General features: G+C 47.7%; 3 protein-coding genes across 5 annotated transcripts in view; 2 read left to right on the top strand and 1 right to left on the bottom strand.

Moving 5' to 3' along the window:
- Window positions 1–535: 535 nt before the first annotated feature.
- Window positions 536–10,855, bottom strand: HIF1AN (hypoxia inducible factor 1 subunit alpha inhibitor). Its single transcript, XM_075504999.1, has 8 exons — window positions 10,645–10,855; window positions 9,207–9,457; window positions 7,793–7,941; window positions 5,908–6,053; window positions 5,293–5,399; window positions 4,832–4,895; window positions 4,483–4,593; window positions 536–3,301 (listed from the first exon to the last, which is right to left on the bottom strand). Exons 1-8 carry the CDS (start codon window positions 10,813–10,815, stop codon window positions 3,257–3,259), a joined length of 1,044 nt encoding a protein of 347 aa, XP_075361114.1. The 5' UTR covers window positions 10,816–10,855; the 3' UTR covers window positions 536–3,256.
- Window positions 10,856–12,947: 2,092 nt separating this feature from the next.
- Window positions 12,948–16,814, top strand: NDUFB8 (NADH:ubiquinone oxidoreductase subunit B8). The gene is made up of 5 exons (XM_075505000.1): window positions 12,948–13,088; window positions 13,264–13,390; window positions 14,019–14,118; window positions 15,726–15,881; window positions 16,582–16,814. The coding sequence occupies exons 1-5, from the start codon at window positions 12,989–12,991 to the stop codon at window positions 16,672–16,674; spliced, it is 576 nt and encodes a 191-aa protein (XP_075361115.1). The 5' UTR covers window positions 12,948–12,988; the 3' UTR covers window positions 16,675–16,814.
- Window positions 16,815–21,482: 4,668 nt separating this feature from the next.
- SEC31B (SEC31 homolog B, COPII component) overlaps window positions 21,483–25,989 on the top strand; it is a 37,640-nt gene continuing 33,133 nt past the window's right edge. For 2 of the 3 annotated variants that reach the window (XR_012776156.1, XM_075504997.1), the window contains exon 1: window positions 21,483–21,594. The gene's annotated coding sequence lies outside the window, so the exon portion shown is untranslated. Of the gene's footprint in view, window positions 21,595–23,527; window positions 23,597–25,989 lie in introns of all 3 variants that reach the window. The other variant, XM_075504998.1, reaches the window with a different exon arrangement.

The raw sequence follows: 25,989 nt of genomic DNA, 5'->3' as shown, positions 1-25,989 counted from the left end.
GTGGAACAGAAGCAAGTGTGTGTTCAGAGATGACGATCCCAGCAGGCACAGCAGGGAAGGGTGAACGCCCATGGTCACAGAAGACTTTATCCACTTGTCTTTCCTACTCTGTCCACATTCACCCTGTCCCCCAAGGGCGTTAAGGAGAGAATGCCAATTGAGGTACCTCAGGCTCAGACAGCTGTCTCTCTCTCCCCCCACTACCCCCAACATCCCTAATCCCTATTCAACTCTTCCCCATTTTACTACACATTAGAAATTTGTTTGGATTTAGCCAACATTTCACTGATGGTTAGATGGCAAGATCGCTGTAGAGTTAATATTACCATACAATAACCTGTGTCTTTACTAGATAGAGAGGACTCCACCTCCCAAGGCTGCTAACATACAGCAGAGGTACACAGAGGAAGCCTCCTCCCACAATCTCCTTGACCAAAGTATGAATCAGACAAAGGACCAAATGGAGGCCAAGATATCCCCAAGGGATAAGCAACTGATAGAACTCATTAGATCTGATAGTTTGCTCCGTCATCCTGTCAGTGACCAGAGCATGGTGACATCATTCAGGTCAGCAGGGAGGGGAATTTGTTCCCTCCCCACCAACACTTGCTGTTGAGAGGGTTCAAGGATACCGTGTTATTTCCAGCTTTCCTTTCAGGCTTACAGAAGTAGTATGGGGAAACTCGTGAAGACACACAATAATGGAGTTGGTATTGCTGTTTCGAAGGCAGTTCTGGAGATCAGCAGCTTTCACCAGTGAAGAACACAAGTGGAGTTATTAGAAAGACTGAAAGGTAGCTTTATACGCACATCTCCTTATGCCGCTCTCCTATACAGCTACTCAGAAAATAAAAGCCACACAGTTCTGTTGTTCAACATTGGTTGTATTTAAGAACTACACTTCAGAAGGTACCGTGTGTTTGTCACACCCCACCCCCTGCACACACACCCCTAGCAGAGAACACACACAGCTTCCCAATACCATGGCAAGGGGCATTGAAAGCACAAGGTGAAAAGGGAAGGGGGGGAGTCAGTCCATCAGTGCATTGTAAATGAGCTTTCACAAAGTCAAGTGCAGCAAAACCTGTTCAGACGCTTTAAAAGTTAGACCTTTGGCAAATAAAGAAAAAAAAAAAAAGGATCCTCAAGTTCTGTAAGTACCATTCTCTCTCCACATGGGATAAGAACTCCCACCCTGAGCTTCAAGAGTTGATGGTGCCTAACAAGTAGTACTGGAGACTACCATGTGCTGAATAAGTAGCACAGAGATGGGATTTCATTTGAGCATCTTTCAACCAAGGACACGTGCCCAGGATTCCTGGGAAGGCCTTGCCTGTGGCCAGAGTCAGCAGCTTAGCCTTCTTCCCCACCTGCCCAAAGGCTGAGCATTGACAAGTATCCAGCTGAGTGACCTTCATCTGGATCTAATCACAGCTCTGGAGAGTCTGCAACAAGTAACATGGCAGTCAGACTACTCAGTGACACAGACATAGGTCTTAAACAAGGACCCTGCAGCTGCCAATTACACTTCATTTGTTCTAACCTGTAAAGCAGCTAGAAAACTAGCCCCTGGGACCTCCTGTTCAAGAAGCCTTTCACCTTTGTGCAAGACAAGCTCACAGCAAGTGGTGCATAAGCTGTCCCAGCAAAAGTGGGGCCTGAGGCCAAAGATGGAGCACTTCTTGAGCAGCATGTTCTCAACACATTCATCAGAATCCCATGTCAGAACAAGCCCTGAAGACAAGGGGGAAAACAGTGGGAAGTCTCAACAGAACAAATTCCCCACTATACTCTGGGATGAGATATATGGGCTATGAAACAGCTTCTCCCACCTCTAGCTCTTGGGACCCATTACAACTGCATCAAATATACAAGACCTTTGCACCACCCCCCAAACCAGGGACAGCAGTGCAGTACACCTCAGGGGATAAAAAGCCAGCCTCCATATGAGCCTGAGGCTTTTGCATGGAAGAGGAGGAGTAGGAGGAAAGCAAAATGATTTTTCAGAGTGATTGCTGAGGACTCTTACAGAGGCTTGTCTGGTTCCTACGCCCTGGTCTTGTCACTGCCCGGCCTGCCATGTCAAAGTCCCGGAACACAAAAACGATCAAGATAAACTTAACCACATTTAAACAGAAAGCCCTGACCTCTTTCATGTGACTGTACAAGGAAGGGAACCACACACTGGCATGGATTTAACTGATGGACAGGAGCCACACACCATCACACAAACACGCGCGCCTGTGCGCAGCCACACACACTTGAGTTCTTGCAGTTTCAGTAAAAAGGGCACTTTCCCATGTTAGTCTGAGGAGCCAGCACCCCTGGTGGGGAGAAGGGAGGCTCTGTACCTATCTGACCCTGTGTTTTGACAGTCTAGCTCAGCACCCCTGGGAATTTAATTTAAAAACGTGGCTTAATCATTCAAGACTTGGAGAGTGCCCTGGCATTTCTGCATCTGCCTTCATAATGCTACATCCTCTTTTAACCACACTGCAGCTTCAGAAGAGCATGAGAGAAGCCTTCACTCCCCAGAGAAAGCTGTCAGAAAGGACGTTTATCTAGACTCCTACAACACAGATGTTATTTGGAGAGCATAGGATTTGGCGTTCACACACTGGATGAATTCACTCTGATCTCTACCCTGTACTAAGTCCAAAGCATAGATGTCTTAAGTTGAAGAAATTGAATCATTTGTCCACTTGCTCATCACACACAGGCCACCCCATATGTTTCTGTTATACAAAAAGGTGCCAGAGCTGAGCATGGACAGGTCCTCCAACAACAGAGGACTGTGAAACCTATCACTTCTCATCTTATATCCACTGCAGGCACCAACACAAAACCCAGCCAGGAGGCGCAAACCCCATGAGGCTGAGGAAGCAAGATCAGTCCTGGTTCTCCTCCAAGCTCTTCTTCAAATGCCTGAAAATCCTGAGGCAACACATCCGAGTGCCAGAAGCCATGCTCCTTGTTGTGGGAAACAGGGCAGAGGGAGAAAAAACAAGTTAGTGAGCATGAATCCAGCTTCCAATAAGTGCAGACTCTTTCTTGGGAGGTTCGGTTAGATGAGAGTGGAGGATGAATGGGGTACTAACGGTTTTGCAGTTCCAGTAGCCCCCTTTATTGTAGTGGGGCAGGGATGGGCCAGGAAACCCATCAGTCTGTTAAGTGCTGCGTGCAATACTAGCGCTCAGTATCTTCCGTTGCTTGTGAACAAAGCAGCTCCAACATCAGTCACCCAGGCAGCCAGGCATTAGTCATACCGTCCCTTAATCATCATATTCAACAAGGGACCCACCTGTTCAAAGCAAAAGCACATCATTAACCAGGACAGCTACACAGAAATGGCAACTCCAGAGCCTGCTCCCTCTGTATCACACCACCTTATGAGCTGAGCAGCCCAGGACAGAGGATCTCAGCGCACAAACTGAGCCTAAGGTACCCCAAATCAGTTTCAAAGTAGATAAAACACTGGGACACCCTTGAGCACATCCTCAAATACCCTACCAAAATTCTCTGCCAACACCCAACTTCAGTTGTCACCAAAACATTGCATCCACCGTATTTGTTTGAAACTTTTTCACTTCCCACCCTAGATTTGTGATTTCTCAGTAGATGCTATTAAAAGGAGCCACTAGTCCTCAGGGGTTGCTTTTTGCAGGGCAGAGAAGGAACATTCTTACTCATTGAATCCTCTCTGGTCCTTGGGGTCACTTGGAAGGAAGGCTAGGACTGACGATTTTGCTAAGGTTTTGTTTTCAGTCAAGACCTCTCCCATTTCTCAGCACTGCCTGATCACTGAGGGAAGTTCAGCATGCTATGGCAGTAAGGTAATCTCAGGGGAGAGGCATGATCTCACATGAGTGTGTTAAAGAGGAGTTCCTGCACAGTGGTAAGGGTTACAGACCATGAAAACATTTCTATTCGCATCCAGTATTTCCACTTTCAGATCAGCAGGAGATCTTCAAAAGCATACTCTTAGTACTTCGATCTGTTTTTTGAAATACCAGTTGGTTAAAATTGCAAAGAATTCAGAGATGACCGAGATGCGCGTTAAGGGGGAAGCGCATGACTTAATAGAAAAGATTTCTCTTATTTAAGAGATTTGGATTCAACAGGTAAAACAGTTTCATTTTTTTGGCAAACACTGGGTATTGTTGCTGCACAGAAGGCTAAGGAGAGTTTGGGAGCAACGCTTTCCTGGCAGTGCCCAAACCAAAGTACACCTTCCCCCACATCCAAGAACAATTACTCCATTGTTTGTAGTGGTCCTCTCTGGAACTATAATTTAAAGAGCTTGCCTTTTTGTAGCCAAAGGACCTTCTGAAGACAGCCGGAAGAACCATTCACAGCAACAGAGCAACCCTGCTTTCTCCTACCCTCACTGTGACACCTGCAGAGCCAAATAGTTGGCATCTCGAGTCTTGCATTAAGCCATAACGATTTCAACAGCAGTGACTATATGGTTCTCTTTTGTACCTCTTGTGGATTTCCTAAGGCTTCTCCCAACATCTTCTCAATGTTCCTCATTATCGCCACTTTCTGATGAGCCTTTAATGGATATTCAATTCTCTTCGGGGTTGGGGCACCCTGAAATATCAAAAATAGCTCATTGCATGCATCCTGAATTGGCAGATTATTCCACCTTCTCCCAGCCACCCAGTTCTTCACACACCACTCGAAAGGGAGAAAGTAGCTTTCAGCTTTAAAGCAAAGGATTTGGTGCGATGAAGTTCTCATATTGACAACATGTGCTAATACGCATCTACCTGAAAAAATCCTCTGGGATAGAGCTATCCAAGCTGTACAGCAAGGTGCTTGTACTCACCTTGTACCAGAAGTTCACAGTGATGGTAATCCCCCCATTCAGGAGAGACTCAATGTGGTGCCACCTGCATGGAAACCATGCAAAAAAGAAAAGAAATGATTGCTGTAGCTTACAGTGAAATACCTTGGATGGATGAGTTCAGACTACACTAGACAAGCCTTGCCCTATATTTTCATCATCAAGACCTCAGAACTTCTGGAAAGCTCTCCTTATTTAAATACAGATCCTTTTCTCGCACACATTAGTGGAGTACTCCACAATAACACAGTGTCAGGGAGAATTACCACTCCCATCCAACAGATAGGAAGTAGAAGCAGATTGGCCCAAAATATCACAGAAAATATCATACTTGCTGGAGAAGTCAAAACAAAACTGTCTGAAGAGTCAACACAACACTTTAAGCAGAAGACCTTTTAAACCTCTGTTTGCTGGTCACTGTGCAGTCCTGCCATCCTTCTTACCAGTACATAGGTATGTATAGCACATCCCCAGGACCCACCACCGTCTCATATCCAACCACGCTCCGGAAGTTTGGAAACTTCTCGTAGTCAGGATTGTCAAAGTCCACCTAACGGAAGAAAACATTAAGAAACTCAGAAGAACTTCCTGCAATGACAGTTCTCATTATTGGCTCTCAGTATCAAATCCTCCTTATCTTCCCTATATGGCTTTTACATTCCCATTTGTGTCTTAACTCTGTTGCGAGGTCCTGCAGTACCCCTGAAGTACCACCAACTTAGACAGGAGTCTTGCGATTTGTCTCTGAGCAAATCTGTGTTTGACCAAGCAATCAATGAAACAGAACAGAGAAAGCAACAACTGCAGCCCAGCTGTGCTATCAGTAAGGAGATGTTTATAGCCCTAGCACTTGCAAGTCAGGACCAGACACAAACAGAAACACCACCAGTCTTTCCATCTATTCTCAATGTATTCACCAGTTAACAGATCTGAACACAGGTTTTGCAAAAGCTCAGCAAGTGGCGTGCAGCTTTAATTCAGTGCAGCTTCCTCCCACCTAGCATCTTTGCAAATGCCCTTTTTTGGCATGGAGCAGAGAGCAGATCTGCTACTCTCACCTGGCTCTGTCTGTCACACGGATGGTGCACTGGATAAGGGTAGAGGCATTCAAACTGATCAGGAGGGAACAGGATACACCTCTTGTAACCCTTAATCTGAGCGAAGAAATTCTGCTGCTCATCATAATGAGCTGGTGTCACATTCCCTACACAGAGAGAAAAGACAATAATCAAGACACTCTCATGTACAGGTATGAAAGATGGAAGCAAGTTACATTCCTTGCTAAAGACAGTAAATACACTCCCACATATTCAGAAAACTAAACAAGGAAAATGACCATAAGAACATTACAAACTGATCGCTGTATCAGTTAGCTTTTATTGAGCAGTTGCTATCCCACTTAATTTCCATTCTAAATCCATATTCAGCAACTTATGCTCTACAGGATTAGGATTTCCAGCTTGTTTCCATGAGCAGCAGACAGTGAATGTTGACAGGAAGCTTTTTCATAAAACACTGTTTAGGTGACAAGTTGTGGAATAGACTTTCAAAAGTTATTAGTCTAGACAAAAGGAGTCTAACAGTCTGATTTTGAAAAAAGTCCTAGTAGTTTTGTAAGAAAACAAGTAAACAAGTCTCTTTGTCATCAGGGCTCCCAATAGCACCTCCTCCTTCTGATTAACAGTTATGAAGCTTGACTGTTGCCACTAGATCTTAAATTTAATCAAATATTTAAATACAGCGGGTCATTTTGTACCCCTCACAAATACATTTTTCAGACTGTTTGCCAATTCAGATATTACTCTTTCAGCTTGCTTTCTATATGTATTTTCACTAAAGAGAATTAAGGTAACAGTTAACCCCATAACTTCATTAAATAGATCGTACAATCACATGCTCTTGTAAAGACACTCCTTTTTCTAGCACACACTGGTTCAAGACAATTACTTGGTTCTTGTGCATAACCTGTTGATAATAGGATTTTAGTGATCCTATTATGACCTGGAGGGAAGTGTTGGGGCAGTGCTTTTATATGAAGTTCTCTTCTCTCAGCTAGTAAAACAAGTGGCAAACTACTGTAAGTTGAGTATGACTTGTTGCAAAGGGGAAAAAATATCTGCTGTCAGAACTGAACAGCCATAAATTGCCAAGTAATTATAATTGGACAATTATAATTGAATGCGATGGCCACACTGATTATAGGCCATCCCACTTCACAAAACTGTGTACATTCCTTGCCCAGTTATTGAGATTACTTTCTACTAGAATGCTCTCCTTTTCAACAGCATAGTAGTACCTCTTGTATTCTAATGCACCTGCCTATGAGTCAGTCTCCACATGGACTTGGAATTCCACTCTATCTAGATATTTTTAGGATTTATCCATCTTCAAGTTCTCCAGTGCCCTCTAGCCTTCCAAGAAGAAATTCAGCTCTTAATTGAAAAATAATTCCTCCCCACAGTGTACCAGCTCAAATAAGAACAAATGCTTCATAGAATAATCAACGTTTCCTCCTGGGTAGACATTGGACGTGCTAAGAAGAGCCCAGAAGACTAACTTTGCTCAAATTGCAAACCCTTTTGCATTTTAAATCTACAGCATCTGAAGCATTCAAACAATACACAGATCTCAGAATATAATTAGCAATTACTGATAACACAGCCCTACCAGCATCACACAGAGCCTTTCCATGAGCAGATTACATCCAGGCATTCACAGTATGTCCCTGTGGAAACACAGGCTATTCCTTTGGTTGCTTCCTCTCCATAACCCAAGTTAAGTTGTGACAACAGTCCTCTCCCAACACAAAGCTTTAAACTGCCTGCTCTGAAGGAACACCTAGAAACTAGTGGAAAATCCATCTGAAAGACCTTCTGGAACTGAAATACAGAACTGCTGACCAAATCTTCTCCCCTTCTCCTCCTGTCAGAGGAAACTGCTTACCTTCCATGCCAATAAGAAGCAAGTTAGAAGTCAGTTGACCCCAGCCACGTTTCCCTTGCTGCTTGTTAATCCAGTTCCAGTTGAAGCCAAGGAAATCCACCACGATCTTCCTTCCGACTGTGTCATTCAGGGTTTGCTGCAGATATAGCCTGTATTTTCCCAGAGACAAGCAGAAATCAAGTATTAAGCTTTGTCATGAACATAAAGACCTATCTCTGCATCTCTTCAGAAATATTTCAAAACAGAGAGACATAATGCCTAGAGATTTTGTTCTATCACCACACATCATAAACACCCGTGGAAGGAAACAGCTTCAAAAAGTCTCCAAACTTTGCTGAAAGATTTCCTGATACAGAAGGGAACAGAACTCAGTTCTGCTTGAACAATCATAGGGGAAAAAAGAGAATTTTAGAGCAAGAACGATCCCTTCACAGTCCAGGAGGAGGAAACTGTAAACAGACTGGCCACTATCAAATATCAAACACACTCACGAATAATCCCCAGATAAACGCAACCATGCTAACTCATCTGCGATAAGAGTTCCCTCTTCTACTAGAAGTGTTTGAGGGTAAAAAAGGGCTCAGGAAACCCAGCACGCTTCAGCATCAAGTTACTTTAAAACCACATTTATATTTAGACATAGAGGATCAGAAGAATCAAACATCTGTATTAACGATCATAGTATTACAGACTACTGTCTGCAATGCTGGAAGAAAAATGCATTTTTAAGCTCAAGGACTGCCTTCTCGCTTGGAAAAAGCACACCCAAAGCTGAGAAAGAAGAGAAAGGCACAGACAACCAGTAGACACAGAGTTTCTTCCAATTAAGACAAAATTAAGCACCCATAAGTCCTTTTAGACGGCTGGTGACTGATAAAATTAAGTGAGGGTTTAAGTACAGTTGCTAATAATATATTCCATATAAATCTGAAGCTCCTCTCAGCAACTTGCAGCTCTGTTAGTAGTGTAGGCCATCACCACCAACAAATACACTGGATGTATGCAGCCTTTTCTCATCTTTCTGAAAGAGGGTTAGCACCAGCTACCTTGGTATTCTGTAAAAAAGGCTGAGTGCTATAGCCTGTACCTTTTAATCAGATAACTAAGCTCCTCTACCAATACCATAGCCTGCCAAAAGAAAGTGAAGCTTAAGGCTTTCTCTATCCAAACCCTGTCTCCGACAGAGAAGAAAAAAAAAATAAGCCTCTGCAGACAACATGAACAGTTTGATTGACTAATGGTGCGACTTTTTTTATCAGGTAACAAGGCTGCTGTCAAGTAGCAGCCCTGCAGGAAAAGCAAGGCTATAAAAAAATGAAAAGTTTGAGAGGTTTTAATCATCAGCACTCACTGAAAAGAAACTTACCTGTTACTTAGACCTGCAGAAATGGAGAAACCTCCACGTATCACTTACCTCTCAGCACTCCCTTTTTGTTGTATTTCTTTGAGTCTGTCCACAAACTCAGCAAACTTCATCTCTTCCCTGCTCGACTTGGGTTTGAAGTTCTTAAAATTGGCCATCTTCTTCTCATCGTAGTACAAAAACTTGTGTGTGCTGGCACTATACACTGAGAAGTCCCCATTGCCAATGTTTTCCTGGAGGTAGTCCAGGTCCCATTTCAGAGCAGGATAAACCAGATTTGTATCTGTCAGCACCACTGGCTCCTGGAGAAAAACCAGAAGTTTATTGATTCAAGGACCTCTTGAACTTGGGAACGATCACATTCATTATTGCAACCACACAAACTCTCTTTGAAAATAGGAAATTGGAAAAGGCATTTAGAGTAATCAGATACCTTGGCCTAGGGAGAAAAACAGGCAAAACATGATAGGAAGTTTTAAGAAAGTGGTGGCCTGCTCCCAAAGCAAGCTGCTGCTAGCAATAGGACAGATTCCACTATCTACTTAGCTAATCTCTAACACATGAGGTTAGGCAAACACTAACTGGGAACAGGTTTAGGCCTACTTGGTCCTGCCACGTAGCAAGGACACACAGTAGATTCTGTCTGGTCACTTCCAGCCTCAGCTATGAAGGGGTAAATGCTGGCAGAAAGATAACTCTGAATCCAGAAACAGAGACAGCACTCATCTCTTTTCTCAGAGAATCACAGATAACCTTCAGCCATCAAAAAACTGAGATTACCCCATCTCTTCTACACCAAAAAAAGAACCACTACAAAAGGAAGACAAAAGACATCACCTATCTTCTCACCTATAAACAGTAAGCAACCTAAACAAGAATAACAGCTGCTGTGCTTCCAAGCTGCGCATGCACAACTTCCCTTCTTGCAGGCTTTCTTTAGAAAACAACAACTAGCAGTATTACCAAAACAGGCTGCGCTTGTCCACAACCAATACAAAAGCCGCTACTGCAAGGCAACCTTCACATCTGTGGCCACTCTCACTTAGAAAATAACGAATGTGCGCCCATGGTTTTACACATTTCCACGATTTCCATCTGGACAACAAAGCACTTAAAGCAAACGTTTCCTGCAAGTTTCACAACTCAACACTGTGGCCGAAAAGAAGTGTCGTCCACTACAACTAAGAGGAACGGGACAGCGGCAACAACCAAGCCGGCGCGGGGAGGGGGCACGGCGGGCGCTCCGCAGCAGACAACGCGGTAGCCCAGAGGCACAGAGCCGGGATGGGGAGAGGAGCGCACCCGGACGGCACCAGGACCCGGGAGAGCCCCGCGCCCTGCGACCCGCTCTGCGGGCCCCGCTCTGCCCGGCCTGACGGGCACGGCTGGCAGCCCCCACGCCGCGAAGCACAAGCCCCCCGGCCCCACCGCAGCCCCCGGGCCGGGCCGACCGAGCCGGGCCGGACCGGGCAGCCGCTACCCACCGCACCTCGTTCTCGATGAGCTCCTCGGCGCGGGGGTCGCTGTGGCTGAGCCGCGGGATGGGCCGCGTCTCGAAAGAGTAACGACGGAACTGGGAGTCGCTCCAGCCGGGCCCTGCCGCTACCGCCGGGCCCTCCCGGCAGCCCGCGGCCGCCGCCGAGGAGGAGGCCGCCGCCATCGCCGCCTCCACCGGAGAACCCGGAACTAGAAAGCCGGAAGCGGAAGTTGCCCGTCCATGGCAACGCCGGAAGCGAAGGGAGAAGGCGGGAGGCAGAGGGGTACCATGGAGAAGGCAGGAGGGAGCGGCGGCGGCGGCGAGCAGCGCCCCCTCTAGGGGAGATGGGGGGGGCGGCCTCTGCTCCGCTCCCCGTTTTGGCCCTTTTCGGGGTTTTTGGGCCCCTGCGCGAGCCGGGGGTGCGCGCGGGGAGAACCCACCCCGGAAGACAAGAAGGGTGGTCTGTGAGGCCTCCTGCGGGCCCCCGCGGCCCTCGGGGCTTGGCCCCCGCCGCCCCGCCCGCTCTCAGCTGCCGGCCCCTTCCCCTCGCCGCCGCCGTAGCTGACGGGGCGCGGGAGCCGCTCCGTCCGCAGGAGCCGTACCGCCGCGGTTCCTGCCCGGAAACTAGGAGCTTAATTACACTTGCTACACGAAAAAATACGTAGCGCTGCTCGGTGTAACCAACCTCTGCCTTTCGGTCGTGAACGGACGTTGTGTGACTACATGGTTTTAGCAAGATGAGCTGCGTGCCTAGGGCCAGAGCGATTGAATTTTTTTTTAGTGTATGCTTATTACAGGAGACGAAGCCTGCATTTTGCTTTTAATCTGGAAACAGCAAGAAGGATGATCGCTCTTTCCCAAGAATGAGTGCCACATGAGGCATCAGCTCTTGAGAAAGTCTTGGTCTCTGGCATTCAGTGGTTTTCATCTTACAGTAGATGGCTTTGCTGTTCTGGCCGTGTAGAGCTTGGCCTTCATGAGAATAACGCAATCTGTTTTCCTCTGTCCTTCCAATATTTATTAATATGCTTAGTTTCTAGGAAAATGAGTGCCCCCTCGCCCTTTAAATCTACAGCACTACTCCTGTACAGGTTAAGAAAAATTTTTACAATGTTTTTCAAACGTATCTGGGTGCTTAGGAAGCTTGAGCCACATCTGTGGAAGACTCAAGCATTAGGCTAGAAAATGAATACCCAGCGGTGAGGAGCTGATGTAAGGAGCAGCTGACCACGATCGGAGCCTGCAGCGAGGTCTGAGCCCAGACCGACGGCGCAGCCGGGAACCGAAGGTCCCCGCTTCCATTGCGACGTTGCTGTCCCCAAAGTGCCGTGCGCTGCAGAGGTGGGACAGGCACCCAACGCTGCTCCACGGAAAACACCAGCAGCCTCTGCGCTGGAGGGTTTGGCTCTGAGTTAGTAACTTTATTAAATAACGAGTTGACATAGTAACTTCACCACACACTCGGTTGTAAGGGAGTTGGCTGAATTAAGACATTGTCCCTGAAACGACACGACAAGGCCTTTCTTTGGGATAAGTGGAAGGACCCTGTTCTAGCCTGTGACGATGCCCCCACCTCAGGCACGCTGTATCTCAGATACATTGTTGTGGTTCATCACTATCTTCATTCAATTAGTAGGTTTACAATTAATGTTGTTATTAGAAGGAATGACTTTACTGACAAATGGTCCATGATAGTTTTTGATCTGCAAAGGTTTCTAATGTAGATCGTTATAGAGACATTACCCATTATGGCTGATGTGAATAACTGAAGGAAAATGAGTTCAACTACCACAGAGTTTACATAATGAAGTAAACTGCAAAATCCTTTAATGCTCATATCGATTTTATCTACAATAACATATCGCTTATGTTTGAAGAATAGCATCACTAAATTAACACGCTGTTTCAGCTGTTCGCATTTCCCTGGCTCCACGGGATAAGGCGATTACATTCGGGTATTAACTTTAATAATATTGATAGTGATACAAAGAAGGCAATTTGCATAACACTGCCAGCCACGGCATCGATCCGATTGAGCATCGACCCAGCTGCTCCGCAGGAGGCCGCCCCGCGCCTGGAAGGTAATACCTGCCATAAATTCCCATTACCCCGCTTCAGACGATGACAGCAGAGCGAAATATCGCACCGATGCCCCTTCCGTCCATTAGCTCTTATGTCAATATTATAATAACAGCGGCTGATTAACTAACGCCCTGGACAGGGGATTCGTACCCTTCAGCGCAGGCGGTGGCCGGGGTCGCCCCGCCCCCGCTCTAGCCCCGCCCCTGAACTAGCCCCGCCCCGCGCCACTAGGGCCCTACCGGCCACCGTCGGCCGCGCCTGCGCGGTGGAGGCGATGGCGGCGGCCGGGGTCCGCGGTGTCCTCTGGCAGCGGGCGGCCGCCCGGCTGTGGGCGGTGCGGGCCGCAGCGCCGGTGCCCCTAGGGGCGCGGGCGGGTGAGCGGGGCGACGGAAGCGGGGGGCCTCGGCCGGCGGTGTGGGGGGGCGGGTGTCCTTGGGGCGGTGGGCCGGTGACTCCGGGGCCGGGGTGTGAGGGCGGCGCGACCTCCCCAGCCTGGCTGCGGCTGCGGGCGGGACCCGCGGCCACCCTGCCTTGTTGCTCTTCCGCCAGCCTCGGAGATGTCCAAGGACCTGATGCCCGGGCCGTACCCCCGGACACCGGAGGAGCGGGCAGCAGCCGCAAAGAAGTACAACATGCGGGTGGAAGACTACGAGCCCTACCCCGACGACGGCTTTGGGTGAGCTGGGGGGTGCCGTGGCTCTGCAGCCGGGGAGCAGGCCAAGGCCAGCACCTCCCGCCTTTGTGGAGAGGTGCTGCAGGCTGGTAGTCTCTGTTGAACGCCTGGAGATACTGTGCCGTGAGCTTAGAGCTTTGAAGGCACATATCAGTGCTTTAAAACAGGAACAGATGGAATGAGTTGGAGGCCTGTGTGAATAAAATACTGTATGAGAGACTTCGTATGGTGTTGTAGAGAGACTTCGTATGGTGTTGTAATGCAAGGCTAAGAGGGATGAACTGAAAGCTGTCTCTGGAATAAAGATTTCAGGAGAGTACTTTGACATCTGCAAAATGCTAGACAACTAGGGTTCTGTATTTCAGTGAAGCTTGCATCTTCTTCCAGCTAGTATAGCCCAAAAAGGCCACTTTGAGGAACGCTGTTTGTTACAATGACTGGTATCAAGGTGATGATTGTTGTGCTAGTTGCATGTATGCATTTAAAAAAAAGTATATATGTGGGAGCTATAAAAACAAAGTATTATTTAAGTCTTCCATTTCCATAGGCCTATCCTATAGTGTCTTCTACAAAATGTTTCTCAATTAATACACATTTCTTGTATGTTTGGGTTTTTGTCTGTTTCTCACAGGTATGGTGACTATCCCAAGCTCCCTAATAAGTCCCTTCATGAGAGAGACCCCTGGTACCAGTGGGACCAGCCAGACATGAGGCATAACTGGGGAGAGCCGGTAGGAATGCTAACAGTACTTTTCATTATGATTACAATGCTACTGTTACTAAATACTAACATGCACATCTTGTTAGTGCTTCCTGTTTAATTATTTGTGTAATTGCATCCCCAAGTGCAGATGGGTGTTGCCTACGCAAGCAGGGACGGTCAGTTGGAGGGAAACTTAGGCTATGGCCAAAGAGGTAAATATTTTGAAAGTGCTGAGGAATGTGAACATCTTATTACCTTGGAGGAGGGAGACTTCACAAACTTAAGTTTCTCTGGAGGAATAGGAAAGTCTCATCCCTTTTCTTTGTGTGATCTGGCTCAGTATAAGAGCTTAGTTCAGAATCATTCAGCAAAGAAGCCATCGTTTGAGTAAAGCCCTTTTAGTACAAGGGAAGCAGCTATTGCTGCTTTATTGCTCCAGGGTTGTTTTGGGATAGAATACAAATGAGGTTTTCTCTGAAGAAAGTTTGCAAGATATCCTTAAGAGAATGGATGAATAGAGCACCTATCTTAACTAAGTTCAAAATTTAAGTTCCTCAAACTCCTTGTCAGGAGTAACTTTTCAGTTAGTGCGTGGTCTTTCTGTGAATGGCTGAATCTAACGGTGATTACTGAACTTGGTAATTGACTTGAGCTCTCCTGACTAAAAGCAGAGATTATCTAAGCATGTGTATGTAATATATCATAGTATAAGCATGCCAGAGCATTGTAGCATGTGTACCACAGTAAAGTGCATGTTGTAATGACTGTAGAAGCACATGAAAAATCTGTGGTAATTCTGTGTCATTGTGGTGCTTGGTACAGGAAGGCTTGTATAGGTACCCTTGTGCATGGGGTTGGCAGTGCGGGACCAAGTGGAATATACGGGTGCATTCCAGGTGTCAGCAGATGCCTCTGTTTAGGCAACTGAATTCTGCTCAGGCTGGCTCTCTGGCTTTGATAGCAAACGGCTCTGTGTGCAAAGGGGAAAGCTGGGGAGCTAGAAGCAGTACTTGAGCTGCAAATTAATGAGTTCTCTGCTTTCATTAACGTGAAAGGAGACTATAGGGAAGTCCCTAGCATGTTCTGCCTATGTATACTTCAAGGCAGAAGCTTAAATGCCCTCCTGCTTCAATCAGGAAGGGCATTAGCTTGCTACCAGCCCTGCTCTTGTCATGGAGTAACAGCAGCAGGTGCTCTACCTGTTTTGAGGAACCAGCTTCCAAGTGGCAGGTAGTTGCTGCTTTGTTTGAAATAACACTGCTACTTCTGTTTGGGTATGTGACTGAACTTCCATAAAAGAGGGTACTGATTTATACCATGCCTTTTCAACAGTGCTGGGGAACAAATCTAAGGTGGAGTGATTATGTATGTAAATAAAAGCTGCTGCTATCCTATAATTAAGCATATTGCCTGATAGAAGCATAGGATGGAATTTGGAGTCCTGAGTTTTACTGTAAGTGACAACTTGCTGTGACTGTAGGTAAATCACTTATCTCCTCTGTGGTTTTATCTCCACTTGCGGGGTAGACATGAAACAGCTTCTGGCAGTTTTGTGAATGTTGTAAAGCACTTCCCTTGATAAAAGCAGCTTGAGCACTGTTGGTAAGTGTGCAGCCATTTTCCTTTGTTCTTTAGATGCACTGGGACTTTGACATGTATATTCGGAACCGTGTTGATACATCCCCCACTCCAGTTCCCTGGCACACCATGCGCAAACACTTCCTTGTCTTTTTGGGTACCATGCTGATCATGTTTGGTCTTGGAGAGATGTATCCGTCTTACAGGCCTGTGGTGAGTGACACCCTTGGGTAAAGGGAGGAGAAGTAGCTGTGTTTCTTGTCACTGCTGATGCCTGGAAGAGTGGTTTTGTTGAAGCTGAGTGATGAGTGCAAATGCAAAACCCTGCTGCTGGCAGGGGATGGGCCAAGGCCTCATCCAGCCTGAGTTGGTCTGTTGACTGGCTTGGCTCAGCTCAGCTCACAGGTTCTGTTTCATAGTGAGCAGTTCCTGTTCACAGGGAACTAATTTTAAGCTATGCTTCTTACAGTATCCCGTCTTTGGTCTAGGTATTCTCCTTACCTGTGTGCATCTGCTCAAGGGAGATGCTTTACCTCTTCTCTTGCCCTGTGTTTTTAGTTGTATCTCATGATCTGGATCATTTGGAATGTACTTCTGAAAAATACATCTGAATACACAAACAGCTTTTGCAGTATATTATGCTCATGCTGTGAGATGAACTGTTGGTTAAGATTAAACGCAAGACCACCTTGATGTTTCTGTTAAAGGACACAGGTTTATACAAAGAACTCTATCTCTGAATTTACTTTCCTTGTACTCTAATATTCCTGCTGAAGCACTTAAATAGAAATTTAAGTTGTAAATGACAAGCTTTGATTTGGGTGGGGGTGGGATGGGATGAGACATTTTCCCCTTACCCCTTAACTTGCTTGGTGAATGGGATGAATTTGCCATTCTTCATCTCTCCTTGTAGGGACCGAAGCAATATCCCTTCAATGACCTGTATCTGGAGAGAGGAGGAGACCCCAATAAAGAGCCACCAGTGGTGACGCACTATGAAATCTGAAAGTTGTTGAAGTGCTATGTTTCTCCTGTGTCAGCTCTGCTGGGGATGGCACCTTCCCGAGTGTTCACTGCGGCGTATGTTAACACTTGTTCTTCAATGTTCAACCACTAACTGCAGTGAAATACATCGATGATACCTACTGTGCTAGTTGTCTTCTGTTGTTTTGAGGAGGCTGAACGGTGGCCAGTGAAATGGAATGACCTTTGCCATTTTTCTAAACAGGCTAGTGTCTGTGGGGCAAAGTTCTGAGTGCAGTCCTAGCACTGCTGCTAGTTCATGTACCTTGTGCACAAACATTCCTTAGCTAAGCCTGTTTATGTAGGAGATATTGGTATTACCAAGTTCCTTCCTGCAGGTGCTGCTTGGAGTTGAACTGTTGTGTCGTCATTTAATGTGAAGTGACAAGCAGAACCAGACTGGCAAGTGCCAGTGCTTGGGAGTCTTACACTGTGTGAGTAACTGTCTGTCCTTATGGGGATTTGGCTTTGATCTCTTCCTGCTCTAGACGCCCTCTTAAGTGAAGCTTGCACAACCAGTAGGGAGCACTAGTGAGGCACAGAGCCTTGCAGCGTATGGCTTGATGCTGACAGCACAGCTGTGGACAGCAGTGGTACGAAAAGGCTCATGAGCAAGTCCAACTCTGGCCAGACCTGTTCTGCCCCTAGGGCTTTGGTCCAAGAGCACAGATGCCCAAGTTGCTCCTGGATGGCCTGAGCTCATCCATCAGGGTTGGAGTTATGTCTGACCCATGAAGTCTGCCTGTCTTGCTGCAAACCACTCATCTAGGGCCTCCTATGGCTTCATCAGCAGTTTGCTTGGGAAAGTTATACATACAATTTTATTAAGCTCCTAGATTTTTCCAGCTCCACTCTTCCCTTAACATACATTTTTCCCCTTGTTTCTGGAGGAGACAGTACCTTCAGTACTGATTTACAGGGAAAGTTCTTCCAGCTCCCCTGTGCTATGTCTTAGACCCCGCTGTTTGGCTGCAGGAGTGGGTGATCACAGAAGGCTAAGGACTTGGGCTCTTTTGGGTGCTTCCTATAAACTGGATGCTGTGCTCTGCTCTCAACACCCTGTCATGACTCATAGTTTTGTGCTTTAAGAGAAGCAGGTATTTGAAGACAGTGATTCACGATTTTTCAATCTATAACGATTTTTAACCCCAGATTCTAAAGGATAGTTAGCTTGATCTCTGTGTAGGGGTTTCTATAACAGTGTATGTTCAAGGGAATTACATGATTGGATGCTAGGACATACAAATATGTATGTGTAGATAAACTAACCTCTTTGGAGGTGCTGAACCATCACCATTCCTCCTGGCTTTTGTAAGCTGTCACCTTTTCTTCTAGGTACAGAAATGCTTACTTTTAAATTACAGACAATGATGTTTTACCCCAGAAGGGTTTTTAAAGTATTTTTTGAGCTGTGGGGACCTTGAAACTGCATTCTGTTACAAAGTGTTATGCAGGGGAAAACACTCCTTAGGGATACTTGAGGAAGAATTATCATTTCACAGCAGTTATGTGACAACACTATATACAATGTTGTGAGAGTTTTAAGAGTCTTCAAGTAAAATGAAAATGATCAGAGCAGTAACAGGAACCTTATCTTGGTGTATACAAAATGATAATGCAGCAGTCACACAGAGGCAGGTTGAGGCCCATCCAGCTTATTGTACAGCACACCACACGGCTGCCCTGCCCCAGCATTGTTTGCTGCCTCCTCCTCTGGGGAGTTTCACATCCAGCCCGTCTCTAACCGGTAACTTAATGATGTTTTTCTTCATGGGGAAGACATAATGAGTTGGGCAGAGAATATGGCTCAGAAATCCTTAAAAATTGGGTTTGTAGTATAGGCACATTTTCTCAAAAGAGGAGAGAGGTAACCCTTCTGCATTTTTTTTTCCTGGCAACTAAAATGCTTTTAGGAAAATACATTCCTAAGCTGTGCACCTTTCCCTTCTGCATGCCCTCTCAGGAAGGCTTAAATCTGTAGCTGAGGCAAAGATCTTCTGAGGGGGATGACTTCAGAGGCAGCAGACCCTGGCTCCAGCTATGGTGTTCCTTGGCCTACAGCATAGAATCATAGGATCATTTAGGTTGGAAAAGACCTTTAAGATCATCAAGTCCAACCATTAACCTAGCACTGCCAAGTCCACCACTAAACCATGTCCCTAAGCACCACATCTACACATCTTTTACATACCTCCAGGGATGGTGACTCAACCATTTCCCTGGGCAGCCTGTTCCAATGCTTGACAACCCTTTTGGTGAAGAAATTTTTCCTAATACCCAATCTAAACCTCCCCTGGCACAACTTGAGACCATTTCCTCTTGTCCTATCACTTGTTACTTGGGAGAAGAGACCAACCCCCACCTCTCTACAACCTCCTTTCAGGTAGCTGTAGAGAGCAATAAGGTCTCCCCTGAGCCTCGTTTTCTCCAGGCTAAACAACCCCAGTTCCCTCAGCCCCTCCTCATCAGACTTCTACTCCAGACCCTTCACCAGCTTCGTTGTCCTTCTCTGCACACGCTCCAGCACCTCAATGTCTCTCTTGTAGTGAGGGGCCCAAAACTGAACACAGTATTCGAGGTGCGGCCTCACCAGTGCCGAGTACAGGGGGACAATTACGTCCCTAGTCCTGCTGGCCACACTATTTCTGATACAAGTCAGGATGTTATTGGCCTTCTTGGCCACCTGGGCACACTGCTGGCTCATATTCAGCTGGCTATCAACCAACACTCCTGGGTCCTTTTCCGCTCGGCAGCTTTCCAGCCACTCTTCCCCAAGCCTGTAGCGTTGCATGGGGTTGCTGTGGCCCAAGTGCAGGACCTTGCACTTGGCCTTGTTGAACCCCATACAATTGACCTCGGCCCATCGATCCAGCCTGTCCAGATCCCTCTGTAGAGCCTTCCTACCCTCAAGCAGATCAACACTCCCGCACAACTTGGTGTTGTCTGCAAACTTACTGAGGGTGCACTCGGTCCCCTTGTCCAGATCACTGATAAAGATATCAAACAGAACTGGCCCCAACACAGAGCCCTGGGGAACACCGCTTGTGACTGGCCACCAACTGGATTTAACTCCATTCACCACCACTCTTTGGGCCCAGCCATCCAGCCAGTTCTTTACCCAGCAAAGAGTACACCCGTCCAAGCCATGAGCAGCCACTTTCTCCAGGAGAATGCTGTGGGAAACCATGTCAAAGGCTTTACTAAAGTCTAAGTAGACAACATCCACAGCCTTTCCCTCATCCACTAAGCGGGTCACCTTGTCATAGAAGGAGATCAGGTTGGTCAAGCAGGACCTGCCTTTCATAAACCCATGCTGACTGGGCCTGATCACCTGCGTGTCCTGTGATGATCTGCTCCATAACCTTCCCCAGCACCAAGGTCAGACTGACAGGCCTGTACTTCCCTGGATCCTCCTTCTGGCCCTTCTTGTAGATGGGCATCACATTTGCTAACCTCCAGTCAACTGGGACCTCCCCAGTTAGCCAGGACTGCTGATAAAGGATTGAAAGTGGCTCAGTGAGCACTTCTGCCAGCTCCCTCAGTACCCTTGGGTGGATCCCATCTGGCCCCATAGACTTGTGTGTGTCTAAGTGGTGGAGCAGGTCACTAACCATTTCCCCTTGGATTATGGGGGCTTCATTCTGCTCCCTGTCCTTGTCTTCCAGCTCAGGGGGCTGGGTACCTGGAGAACAACTGGTCTTACTATTAAAGACTGAGACAAAGGTGGCATTAAGTACCTCAGCCTTTTCCTCATCCTTTGTCACTATGTTTTCCTCCGTGTCCGATAAAGGATTCAGATTCTCCTTAGCCCTCCTTTTGCTGCTAAGGTATTTATAGAAATATTTTTATCGCCTTTTATGTCAGTAGCCAGATTAAGTTCTAGTTGGGCTTTGGCCCGTCTAATTTTCTCCCTGCATAACCTCATAACATCCTTGTAGTCCTCTTGAGTTGCCTGCCCCTTCTTCCAAAGGTCATAAACTCTCCTTTTTTTCCTGAGTTCCAGCCAAAGCTCTGTTCAGCCAGGCCAGTATTCTTCCCCGACGGCTTGTCTTTCAGCACTTGGGGATGGCCTGCTCTTGAGCCTTTAAGATCTCCTTCTTGAAGAATGTCCAGCCTTCCTGGACTCCTTTGCCCTTCAGGCCTGCCTCCCAAGGGACTCTGTCAACCAGTCTCCCTAACAGACCAAAGTCTGCCCTCCAGAAGTCCAAGGTGGCAGTTCTGCTGACCCCCCTCCTTACTTCTGCAAGAATCAAACTCTATCATTTTGTGATCACTATGCCCAAGACAGCCTCCAACCGCCACATCACCTACAAGTCCTTCTCTGTTCACAAATGACAGGTCCAGCGGGGTGCTTGCCCTAGTTGGCTCAACAGCACAAACCATTTCGGACTAGTGAATGGAGCAAATTCAAATATTGTAAAAACAGAAACGGTGCCTGAGAGCCTCTTGGCTTGGGAGCCCCGTGCTGAGCCCTGGCTGCTGCTGAGGCCCACGGCTGTGGTGCCGCGGCTGAGCAAGAGGCACCCTGAACCTGCTCCGGAGAGACTGAAAGCAGCCCCCACACACTTTCGGGACACACCCGAAGGGCGGTAGCGGCCGAGGCCCCCAAGGGGGGCGGCTTCCCGCACCCCTGTCGGCGGTGACGGCTCCCGCCCTGCGCGGCGGCCCCGGGGCGGCCGGCGGTACCGCAGCGGTGAGACCTCCAGCCGCCGCCTGAGGCTGGCTCCTGCGCAGGCGCGGGCGGCGGGCGGCGCGCGCTCCCTCCGGCGCCGCGGGGGCGGGGTCACGGGCGGTGCTTCGCGGGTGGGGGCTTTTCGGCTCCCGGCGGCCACCGTCGTGAGGGCTCAGCTGCGGGAGCCGTTCGGGCTAGGGTCGGCGGTGCGGCGGGGACGGCAGCGAGCCGGTAAGGGCCGCCGCCCGGCTCCCCCTCCCTCCTCCTCCTCCCCTGCCGCCGCCGCTTCCTCCTCCTCCGCTCCGCTCGGCCTGACGCGAGCGGCTGCTCTTGCTCCTGCCCCGGCCCTCGCGCCCCTCAGCCCCGCCACTGGGGGAAGGGGCCCGGGAGCCGCCCCCGGGCCGGCCCACCCCCGCCTGCGGCGCCCCTGCCCTGCCGCGCCCCGGGGCCGGGCTCCTCGCCCCCGTCCCCCCCACCCCCAACCCAGGCCTGCTTTGCTACCCTGCCCGCCCCCCTGTCGCTGCGCCGGCTCCGTCCCCAGGTCCCGTGGCTCTGTCCCTACCCCGCTGCCCCGGGAGCCCCGGAGCTTGTTTCCCTTCAGCCGGCGGGCCGGCTTCTGGGCAGCAGCAGGCGGGGAGCGCCTGCGGGGAGCTACGCTGTTTGACCTGGGCCGCGGAGAGGCCTCTGGCGTAGCCGAGAGCCTGTTTGTGACACCCGGTGTCCGAGGTCAATGGAGGCTTTTTCTTCCTAGGCTTTCCCTCTTTTTCACTGTCATACAGTGTCATGCTGTGGTGCGGAGCAAGCCGACTAGATAGGTGTATACACGCTCCCATCTGTACAGTGCTGTGGCACTTAGCAATAGCTTTTGAAAGTGCTCGGAGCACAAGAAGTTTCTTTATATACCATGGGAGCTGTCATGGAGGAATGTGCTGAGCCCTGCCCTGCAACAGCCCCACCTTGCAAACACCAATGGTTAGCTGAGATTAGTGTCTCTGTGCCTTCTGTAATCGGGGTTTATAATAAGCACTTAGGACAACAGCCTGGCTGTAGGGTATTGGGGAGCTGCGAAAGGAGAGTGTCAGAGCAATGCAAAGGGAAGGGGCAATACAAAGGTTTTAAACTGACGCTGGGATGTGGAGACTGTAGGATGGTTTGTGTCTTAACCGTTGTGTCATGGCTGAGAGGCCTTTTTTGATTCTTAGGGTGGCTGCTTGTCACCTGAGTGACCTTGGACAAGTCTTTTCTGTTCTGCCCAAGTTTCACCTTTAACTAAGGGGAGGCAGGCTATCAGCTCCCTTTTGTGCTGTGCTGGAAGTCCAATATCAGCAGGAACTCTTCGAAGAGGAATGGTTGGGTGCCCAGTGGCAGGAGGAGGATTGGGAAAGTCAGTAGGACGGGGTTTCTGATTGACAGTATTTGGGTGGTGCAAGAGAGAGAAGGCCTCACTAGAGCGATACCAGGGATGATTATCATGGCAGCTTTGAGGGTCAATTAGCTGATACAACAACAACCACGGTCTTTTATAATGTACTTTAAAGCCACAAGTATTTCAAGTTAACATAGGTGAGGAATTTTTGCCTCTGTCAGCATTGTTTACAGGGCCCGTCATGATTTGAGAACATGTGCTTTTACTTTTCACTGTTTAGCTGTGTGCTCTCCATTTCTTAGTGGTGAGGAGTGCTCTGACCTGCTGGGTTTTGCTTTGCAGACACTGTTACCTTTTAAGGACACTGTGCAGGAAACCATGGAGGGGGGAGGCTGCGGGGAAATGCTGCTTCTGTCCTGTAGCTCCCTTTGGGGCTGAGATTCGTTAATACGTTAGATCTGTAATCGGATGTCTGTAGAAGGGGGAGGAGGAGGAGAAATTGTCATGATTAATTAATTAGAGGTCCTGAGGAAAGCATGAGCTTTCTCAGAAGTCTTAGATGCTATTTTGGGAAATGACAGCAGGTGGCAACCTCTCCCTAAAAAGTCTCCTGTGCAAGAGTTCAATACTAGTGAATTTTTCTCAGACAGCCACAAGAGGTTGCTAAAGAAGGGCTTCTTCCTGCTTTAAGGATCGTGAGTCCTGTCCTGGATACAGACATGCACAGTGTATAGAAGGATCACTTCTCTAAGAGTAAGACTCAAATTAGGCTTTTTTTTTTTCCCCTTCCAAACTCAGAGCCCACTGACTTAAGGAGGAGGTGCTGCTGCATCCCTGCAGAACCTCGGCTGCAATGGAGCTGAACTGGTAGGAGGTCCTTAAGAGATGGTGTGATACTGTGATCTTTTGGCTTCTTATGAGTCTCCTGTGGGCCTTCTCAAGTCTGTTGGCACTACTGCTGCTTTGCCTTGAGGACCAGGGACACAGTGTACCTGTTCAATACCTATGATCCAGTGCCTCTACAGTTGTTCTGTTGATATTGAACTACTCTAAATGGTGCCTTGTTTGCTTTCCTATGTCTAGGTGAGTTACCATGGGCAAGACACTTCACCTTCACGTTCTGTCCTGACTTAAGTTTGTGAAAAGAGAACAGTAACGTTGACTTTCTTATGCAAAATGCTCTATTGAAAAGAAAAGCTGGACAATTGATCAATATGGTTTTGCACAGTTTTTGTGGCTTATCTTTGTTTGCATGTTAAATGCAAATTGTGCCAGCCATGCAGTCGGTCCAGCACAGAGGGTAAAGAGGGGGAGCTTGTACCGTTCACCTGGCTAAGTTTGTGATGGTTGTATTCTTCATTGTTTCCTTACCAGTTAATTTACTAGAGGGAAGAGGTCTCTTGACCATTGTCTAATAAGGTTTGCAGGGGAGTTGCCCTCTTAAAAGCCAAGAAGCAGTGAGGCCTGTATGTACAGCCAGCTCCCACAGCTGATGGATTGTAAGTGGAGGAGGAAGAGGCAAGAAAGGGATTGGTAAGGAACATACCAGCTGGCCTGCTCCCCCACAGTGGAGCCAGGTAGTGCCTTGTGCAGTAGGCTGTTGCTAGCAGGTTCACTTGACTCCTCCTGGGGATATTTTCATTCCCCCCTGCTGATGAAGGGAGGAGACCTGGACAGTGTTCCTGCAGTGGTATAGGAGACAGATGAGTAGGTGCTGGAACTTCTTGGCAGAGAGAATGTGATGGAGCCCTAATGAGCAGCCTGCAGAGTATGTGCTAGAAGATTGAAAAGTAAGCTTTAGAGGTCTGTTATGGTGATGAGGAGGGGGTGACCTTTCCACCTCTGTTCCTAGGCTGCATGAGGAAATAGTTGCACTTGTTTTATTGTACAGAGTTTTGTTCAGATTCCTCTGGGCCTCAGCTGAGTTGGGATAAGGTTAATGTGAGAATAGCAAGAGGCAGTTTGAGCTTTGGGAGATACTGCTGCAGGCTAATGCTAAAAAGCATTAAATAAATTCTAATCAAACAGCATATCCTGATAGTGCATGGGGGAGAGAGAGAGTGTCCGTCCTTATCTTCTGACTGGTGGTGGTGAAGAAACCCTAAAAAGGGTGTGGAGTTATTAGCCAGGAGGTCTGAGCCCAAGAAGTCATGCTGACCAGATTTCCCCTTGAGTGGGCCTCAGGAGACCATAGCTTCAAATAAACCAAAAGATGACAGAAGACTTTTTCAAAACTGGGTTGGTTTTTTTCTTGGATGGTTTGGCCAGACAGTGGGCTGGCCACAGCAAGCTACCTTTATGAACTTGGTTACAAATAAGCATCCATACTCTGGCCTGAGTAAGGCCAAGCTCTGAAGCACTGATGCTTGTAGCCCTGCATCTGAACAGAGGGCTGCGTGGTGCAGACTGTGGTTTAACTGTCAGCTGGGCTAACACAGTGTCAAGTAACCAGAAGAGGTTAATCACAGTGAGCTGGCAAGATGCAGAGTGTTTTGCTGTGCTGCCTGCTGACAGTTTTACTTTATTGAGCATGATATCATCTGAGTGCATAGTTAGCAGCTCTGTTCAGCTAGAGTTAAAAGACCGCACCGCAGCCAAGCTTGAAAGGTTTAGGAACGGCTCGTGAGAGTGACCCCGCTAGCTTGTGAATTATATGTCCACACATCATTTATGTTGCTCACATGCCTAGAAAGCCTGGGCATACTCTGGGATGGAGAGGTGCTGGGTGCTTTCTTCTCAGCGAGAATGGAATCCTACATGGAACAGTAATTTGTATTTATATTCAGTTTTGCAGCCTCCTGGCTGCCTGCTGTTGATGTTTGACTTTCAGTTATCCTGCTACATTATTGCCCAACTAATCTCTCTCCAGTGACATGGGGAAGTTGAGTTCCTGTTTTACAGGTGTTAGTTGATCTATGCAGAGTAAATAGGAAGAATTGTTGTCAGAGCTGAGATTGAAACCCAGTAGTTACTTCTGGATCGCTTCTTCTCACCTTCTTCTACCGTTTACAAACTCAAGCAGAAAGTCAAATAATTTTTTCCTTTTGCTTCTCAGAGGAGCGAGAACAAAGTACATTAATAGAATTGGCACACGACAGCATTGCACTTTGTTTTCTGTTGCCACGTCACTTTTCTGCTTGGAATTTAGCCTGCCCTGAGATTCTTTCTGCTCCCTTTTTGCCAATGTATATACTGACATCAGCTTGTTCAGAGAGAACAACTAGTGCTTTGCAAATACATTTGTTTAAATTAATTTCTGC

Source organism: Mycteria americana, chromosome 6 (genome assembly GCF_035582795.1).
Source record: "Mycteria americana isolate JAX WOST 10 ecotype Jacksonville Zoo and Gardens chromosome 6, USCA_MyAme_1.0, whole genome shotgun sequence".
Lineage (NCBI taxonomy): Eukaryota > Metazoa > Chordata > Aves > Ciconiiformes > Ciconiidae > Mycteria > Mycteria americana.
Note: the sequence above shows the minus strand (reverse complement) of the source record. Positions and strands in the feature narration are given on the sequence as shown.